Below are 7851 nucleotides of genomic sequence, written 5' to 3'. Positions count from 1 at the left end.
TGTAAGGTACACGTATCTGGGTTACATACAGTACATTTGAATTACGCTCATGCACTACCCGTTAGCTTGCCCGTGTGGGGTCTACTTTCTTGAGGATTTCTGGGTGATGCTTCGGTGAATCAGGCACCCCGCATGTGGCGTCAACCTCCTCTCTTGGTATTAAACTCCTCGCCTTCCAGAACTAATTCAGTCTAGTCTTACAACAGTTTTATTGCTTGAAAGGCACATTGTGGTAAAACTGGAAATATTTAACATAGAATCTCTGTTATACTTTTACGTATTGCGCAATATCTGAATCATAAAAAATCGAAGAAAATAACAAAACAGTGACGCAGTGAACGAACGCAGCAATGCCGCAAGCGTGCCGCACGTCAAGTGAGAGGGGGCCTTTAAGGTACTAACGAAGGTACAGAATTTTAAAGACCTTTACCATGCTGACTTCATCACTGGCTTAGAGTTAAGGATGGACTAGAAATCCGTTTATCATTGACTGTAAATTTTGCTTTGGCGTTTCATAACTACTACTCCGTTAACTCCATTGATATTGACTGAAGTTAAGAAAATTGAAGTGGACATTAAAACGAAGATAGACATTCTTTCTCCTAAACTCAAAGGTTAAGAATGTTGACGATGACGAAGAAAGCTGAAGTTAACATTGTAGGTATTGAACTGCATAAAAACGTGACCCTTGGACAAAACAGACGAATTCTTCACAAAAGGGCGAGTAAGGACACATGCGACAGGCACGTTTCTCAGCGGAGTAGGATTCTGAGACGTTACAGCTACAAGCATATGTGGGGACTGTACAGGAAACTGGTACATAGTGGGTTCTAGACAGGTTCTAGAGCTCCACTATCTACTTAGGCCATGATGATTTCATTATATGGATGACATCCGAGCGCGCATCAATTTTTCGGCCGTTTCCAAAATAAAATAAAAGTTTTCAACCATAATCTAAATCGTACAAAAGAGCTTCAAAATAAGCAAATATATGCCGTGGATTGCAAAAAACAAATATCGGAAAACTTATACTAATGTCATAGAATATTCCAGGGTCAAAGAAGACATGAAGGAACAAAAATGAAGAACCTCTTGGCCACTTAGATTTCATAATGAAGAACTTTTTTTGGTTTAACTTTTGCACGTTCGCATCAGTTTTGGGGTTCACAGAGGATGTCAACCATATAATGAAACCAACATTTCTGTGACAAGTCTAGGGATTCATGCAGCCACATACGGAATACTATTGGTGCTTCCACCTGTCACTTCATCTTAAATGATTTCTTTTCCTGGTGGAAAATGTCAGGGTGTAGACGTGTGGACAGATCGCTTGCCGGAGTGTCACTCAACCATAGCAGTTCCAGATACCAGGTTGCACGCAAAGGGTGATCGCCGAACGCCGTGGACAGACATTCATTAAGATTAATCAGCAGAAACAACTGTAGTAGTCAATTCACTCCATACCCTTGTTCATTTTTTTTAATAGCCGTCTACTTTAAATTTACTAAGTTAACGTTACTGTTTGAGAAAATCGTAGTCAACTGCCGAGGTTGATCTGATGACAATCATTGTCTAGTCCGAAGAATAGTCCTGAAACATTACAAACCTATTGACAATCCACTTTTTCTCTTCCATTTTCCAAGACCAAGTCCCTTACAGCGTGAATCACTTTCATGATGGATTACACAATGAACTGACCTCTACCTCGGTCGGTGACCTTCGTCACTCATGACCAATAGATTCCAAGATGGCGGACAGCTCTAGTAGACAGGTCACGACCTTCCTGTTCAAACAAGAGTCGCTTCATTACACATCAGCGACAACTGATGTCAAATGTCACACTTCACCATCAACGTGAACTTGGAAGTGAATCAAACATGCTAGATTATTTTCAAAACATTCATCTCATCCACTTGGTATACTCTCCAAAGCCGTTCATTTGTTGAGGGTAGAGTTACAACAACAACAACGATATTTGTCTGAGTTGGTGCCCAAGGCTGTATTTCATAGGAGCCGTGTCAAAAAAAGTCGAAGGTCAATGTGGATACGCAAACAGCTTCTTGAAGAGTTCGGGATGCTGCAAAACACAGCACTGCTTGAATCTAACATTATAGCGAAGCACTATGCTGCCAGCCTCCATTTTGACTGTTTCCCGCTTTTTAACAGCCACCAAGTTACAATGTTTGCCAGCCACACATTATGATAGCAACCATGTTTATCTGATAACGTTGCGACAGCTACAGTTTTGAAATTTACCTGACTAAACAGACGTGAAGAAGGCATGCTGTGAGAATCAGCCCTTGTCTGGCGTATATCTGGGGTATATTGTTATATGACAAAAACTTGGCGTGTGCCTATTTCTTCCATGGACTATAACGTTATACTGGAGACTCTAGAAACAAAACCATTGGGTGAACAGAACAGTAGTTATGGCTATCCGACGATGCAGAACACGTGACACCATCATACAATTTACGTTAGTCAAGGGGAGCTCGACCGTCGCCAACGCGGTTACCAACCAGACCTTATTACAACGTCGATTTCCTGTTTACGGTAGCGGACATGATATCCCCAAGACTTATAAGTAAGAATGATTGTTGCTCCTTAAAGAAACAGGTGCGGTGTCTTAAGTAGTTTTTCGTGATTACGTGATAATGGAGATGAATTAGAAGAGGTATAGTTCTGATATCTGGCTTTGTCTACAATCACGGATGTAATGTCAGGGGTTAGACGCGCGGCAAACCTCATATTGATATTTTTTTACTCAAATCAAATGAGTAAAATTGAAATGTAATTGACAAGGAGTACCTGATTATATTATCGTAACCTCTTCGCTCGCCCCTAAAACAGCTCTGCCCTTTGCCCCCGATAACTATACGTTGTGAAAAGGGGTGCATATGTCTTTGTACATGTAAATCAAGAAGGTGTGGGCATGAACCGTAGTCCCCACAGCTATCTTTCAAGTCTAGGGTTGAATGTTGCGGCTTTGCGTTTGGCACACATCCTGTACTTAGAGGAATTTTTGTAAATCAAAGCGGAGTCTCACTTTGCCTTTACGCTCCCCAGGATTTCCCTCGGTCCATTTATCAGACTCGCGGCTTTGTATTTTTGCATTCCAACTGTCAGTACAGATTACATGTCTGCCATCTTCTACCTATGCCGGTTATTTCACCGGGCCTGAGGGGGAGCCGACCTTCTTGTGATCACTTTACAAACAAATCCCCGAAACGCCACTTTTTAAGCATACGTTTGCATGACATCTGTCAAAACACAGTATGTTGGGTCGGCGACAGATGTGGGGCAAGTGTGTAGCCATGTTTAACAAATAAACACCAGAATTCTTAGGATAAATCATGTGCAAGGCTGTTAGAGCTCAAACCGGCTTAACATCGTGCGTTCCTGCCACCCGTGTAGAGACAGGTCACGGACCTTCACCAAGTCTAAACTATCTTTTTTTCCCGTTTGCCCTATTTTACTCATCATTAAATCCCGGTACAAGGTCAAGGACAGAAAAGCTTAAGAATGGATTAAATAGCAGGTAATCTCAAAATGGTTTCAGTTTCCTTATTACATGAGCAGCTTACTGGCATCACTCGGAGGGGAAGGGCTCGATCTGGAAGTACCACATTCTTGCTGAGGAGATTAGTTTGGGCAGTTGTGTGACCATGTACCAGATTGTTAACAGTATTGCGTTATGACTTTTGGACCAGATCAGGAGGACCTGCTTTTAGGGCTGAAAACGTTGTAACTTTCGAAATGTTCCCGTGTGTATACTGGTTATTGCAATGCTTTATACAATTAATGGTCCTCCACTTTTCTCTCAACGTTCAATTTTTCCCCATCGATGCCTCTGCACAATGGCCCACAATCTCTGTCCGTGCATGACGACTGTTGCCAGACGCTTTGGAGGAGTTCAAGTCTCCCAACCGCTTCTCGAGAAGAGACTGGATCCGTCTGAGAGTGCAGAGACGAATCCCGACTGTTTCGGCCTAGCAGACGGATGTCAGGCTGTGATCCGTTGGTTTGTGGTTCAGTCGGTCAGACGTATTTGCGGAGTGCACCACAGTTCGACATTCCTCGCGAGCATCAGACTTCGCGCACGACCTTTTCTCGCACGGTTTCCCGGCTGGCTGGCTCCAGGTCCTAACTCGGTCATCATGCACGGACAATCTGTGGGTCTTTGTGTATATGGAAGATTTTATGGCCTCAGTTCCGATGAAACACGCATCTTTGTAAGGAGCGACCGTACAACGATCGAAACTGTATTTCTTTGAGTGACCCTGGATTCCATAACTATATGATGCAGAATGTAACAAACTTGTCCTTGATCTATGAAATATCCATTGAGCAACCTGTCTGTCAAATCAATGGTCGCTCAGCTATCGCAGCGCGGTTGCAGTCTCTTGTTGTGAGAGGAACGTAATCTGCCATATGTGAAGTCCAACAAATGGACGTGGAAATTGGAAGTAAGACAATCTGACTTCAACACCAAGGAAAGATATGGTGTCTACCAGACTCTGATATGGGAAGAGGTACTAGAAGTGTACTAAACGTGGGTACCCAGAATCTGACGTATCCAACGTCCGAGACCACCATCTCCTGGAGTCTAACAGTAGCCAGGTCTGGAATAACCATAAAGTCACTATCTCCACCTCGGGATTACCACATCCAAGAACCCAGGACCTTTGCACTTAAACTAAGCTGGCACCAAGTCCCCGTTGTGGTATCAGTTTTAGTCTAAGTTCACATCACTCATCATCCCTTCACTCACATGATGTTGATGAAATAGAGAAGAACATCTTCCTGGTGTAGCCTTTAGAGTAACTAGCTTGCCCACAACAATGGTTCTTAAAACAATAACTTTTTTTATCATCGACTACTCAAGAGGGCGTCAATTATCATGATTTTTATAGCTTGTTTTTTTTTTACCATTTTGTCCTCTCGTCCTCTCACAATTGTCAGTCAGTGTAGTCTTAGCGCCCCGTCAGGCAAGTGATTACACAGTCAACCGGCAGCACTAATCCCATAAAGTAGAACACATACAGTTCGTTTGTGATCAATACAGACGGAAAGGTTTACGCTACAGCCAGTGTGTTACGGAGAACCGGTATCTTATCTGCCACACGAAACCGTCACAGAATGTCTCCTCAGCTCAGGAGGCTAGTCAGAGTGTTCGTCATTCTAAGCCAGTTGTGTGTTTAACGAGTTTGTCTGGCTGTAGATCATCGCATGTGGAGTAAATACAAGATTTTCTCGCGCCAAACTTACATCGAAAACCACTGAGAGTCACGGCCAAATGTCTAGTGCTGTCCGAACTCCTGACGTAAATGGCAACTGTACGTGGTTCGTGTGCGTGTGATTCTTTACTGCGGAATCTCCCCTATTAACCCTACAGTTTGCAAAGTGTAAGATCATATGCCTATATTTTGAATACTAGGGCAAAGGTTAGACTTTGATGAGCTTTTATACAGTTTTAGCGGTCGATGACTGACCATGACCTTCGTTTTTTGCACATGGCGTTTTCCTTGGACTCGTAAACGCCGTGCAAAATAAACGAGAGTTCCCTCAATGAATGCTGACTTTTACATACGTGGTTTATTGGAACCATGGGAGTTTCCATCGGTGAGCCCCTTAACGGTTTTATGTACTTGAACTTGAGTCTTCCTCGGGCGCTTGTCTCGTGGAAAATGAACGTATTTGTCTAATTTGTTTTATCTGCAGATCCGCCGCCGGTGGACGAAAGCTATTGGACAGCCTACAAATTCCAGTATGACGACACCTGTAATAGTTGCCATGGCGACCAGTACGTCAAACGTACAAAGTATGACGTCGGCAAATATGTCGGTGTCGTCCTGTGTACGCCTACACGCTACAAGGTATTCAATATTTCATCAAATGTATAACAGTGCCCCGTTATATTACTGTTTTCAACTGTTCCATAAAAGCACCTCCTGTGGTTTTAAATCACCTATGATTAACGAGCGTTTCAACTGTTGGTGAAACCTGTACCAGCCCTCCAAGTGCGGTTATACCTGGTTTGGATTAACAAAACTATTCCCTTCCTTTAAGTATTTGGACCAGGTTTTTAACGTTAATCTACCTAACGTAATTACTTACACGTAGAATTCAATTGATTGCAATTCATCTTATTAGCAGTTCCTTCTAAATTGTAATCATGATCGGTTATTTAAAACATTTGTAGTATCTTTCATATATTATATCAATGTGATGACAGGATAATGCATGTGGTGAAGTTTTCTTTTTGCTAAGACTGTACCTAAAAAGATTCTTTAGGTTTCATTTGTACAGAATGAGTATATCAGGTGCTAACAAGTCCACACAAACAAGTACGAACAAATCAAGATTGTCCAACACCATCTTTTCCCCCCAGATCTTCCTGAGTGACTCTCTGACAGGCCTATTCCGTAACGTGGCAGACCGGGTAGGACAGGGGCAGGACCACTGCGAGTTCCTGGGCTCTACCCGGGATGCTTCAGCCATAGACCCGTATTACTCCTACTGTAAGCAGGCCACAGGTGAGCAGCAGTACAATAATACTAGTTAGATATCTAACGGACAGATTTCAGCAGTTTTCTCATGTGATATGTCTCAACGTCAATACAGGACTTGCAGGTTTCTACATCATGTCAAGCAATTTTAATGATTTTATGGCAGGAAAAATGTTAGTTATGCCCATCTCACGCAACTGTCAAACTGAGCAGAACATCATTAACAAAGTTTTGACTTAATGATATTTTTTTTCTATAATTGCTTTCGGACAGACAAGGACAATGTGTCACTGCATTCATGCTTTAGTAACTGATTTTAACAGTGCCACATACAAAGTACAGAAGGTGAAGGTATTCTTTTACCTCACCGACCAAAATCAGGTACCCATTATTACACCTGGGTGAAGTGAGGAAGGTCGTATGAAGTGCCTTTCCCAATGGGGCACGGCGGGTATCGAACTCGAGACCTCTAGGTTCCGAGCCCACCGCTCTACATCGCTGTCGCACATCGCGTAACGATATTCTATCGTACCTTTGCCATCTACTCCCCAGGGTTCTGGCGACGGTATCGAGGGGAGGACCCGAAGTACGGGCCGATCGGGTACGACGGAACCGGCAAGTTCTTCGGGAGGTGGTACGAGTGCGGCATGCCCATACCATGAGACATTCACGTCAAGTCCCGGAGGTGTCTGTTATGCGGAGATGTCGGCAAGCCAGCTAGCACTGTATGGTTGCAATTGGAAATTGACAGAGAAAATATGACGGAGAAAATAACTCATGCGGAACTAGAATGAGCAGAAAGATGTCAAGCTTGGGAATAGAAAGGTTATTTTTAAGTAGATTTAAAGGTTAAAATTGTTGCCAACACACCCGAGAGGGTTTGATTGGAAACCGTTGTATAATTACACGTTCCGTGGTGCTATGTTTCCTTGATGCTACAATCCCATGTAGGAAACGTCACTAAACATAGTGAAATAAGTTGTTACAATCGTACTTACTATATTTGTATATAAGCTAGAAAGTATGTGCAAAGCGTCTATTTACATGCTGTTTCTTGTTACTTGAAATAACGTTTACTTTTGAAGTTTTTGCCTGTTGCTCCAGAACATAACTCTATGCAGAAGGAAGCCCATGGAAACGACTAATTACATTAATACTATCCATCACGTGATTTATGTATAGCCATCTCGTCTCCAGCTTCTATAGACTTACCGGAACTTCACTTTCCTCTCGTACCCAGATATCATCACCCAATGTGTGGTAGCATCTGTAGCCATGGACATTGTACATGCATATACAACCAGAGAAATAAAACGTATGAGGCGTTACCTAAACCTTCAAA

At 42.8% G+C, this 7851-nt stretch overlaps 1 protein-coding gene across 1 annotated transcript in view; it reads left to right on the top strand.

Annotated features, from left to right (window-relative positions):
- Nucleotides 1–7851, top strand: part of LOC118414147 — a 25365-nt gene extending 17514 nt beyond the window's left edge. The window contains exons 4-6 of the mRNA XM_035817979.1: nucleotides 5722–5876; nucleotides 6392–6536; nucleotides 7062–7851. Coding sequence (XP_035673872.1) covers nucleotides 5722–5876; nucleotides 6392–6536; nucleotides 7062–7171 — 410 coding nt within the window. The 3' untranslated portion in view covers nucleotides 7172–7851. The remainder of the gene's footprint in view (nucleotides 1–5721; nucleotides 5877–6391; nucleotides 6537–7061) is intronic.

Source organism: Branchiostoma floridae, chromosome 4 (genome assembly GCF_000003815.2).
Source record: "Branchiostoma floridae strain S238N-H82 chromosome 4, Bfl_VNyyK, whole genome shotgun sequence".
Taxonomy (NCBI): Eukaryota; Metazoa; Chordata; class Leptocardii; order Amphioxiformes; family Branchiostomatidae; genus Branchiostoma; species Branchiostoma floridae.
Note: the sequence above shows the minus strand (reverse complement) of the source record. Positions and strands in the feature narration are given on the sequence as shown.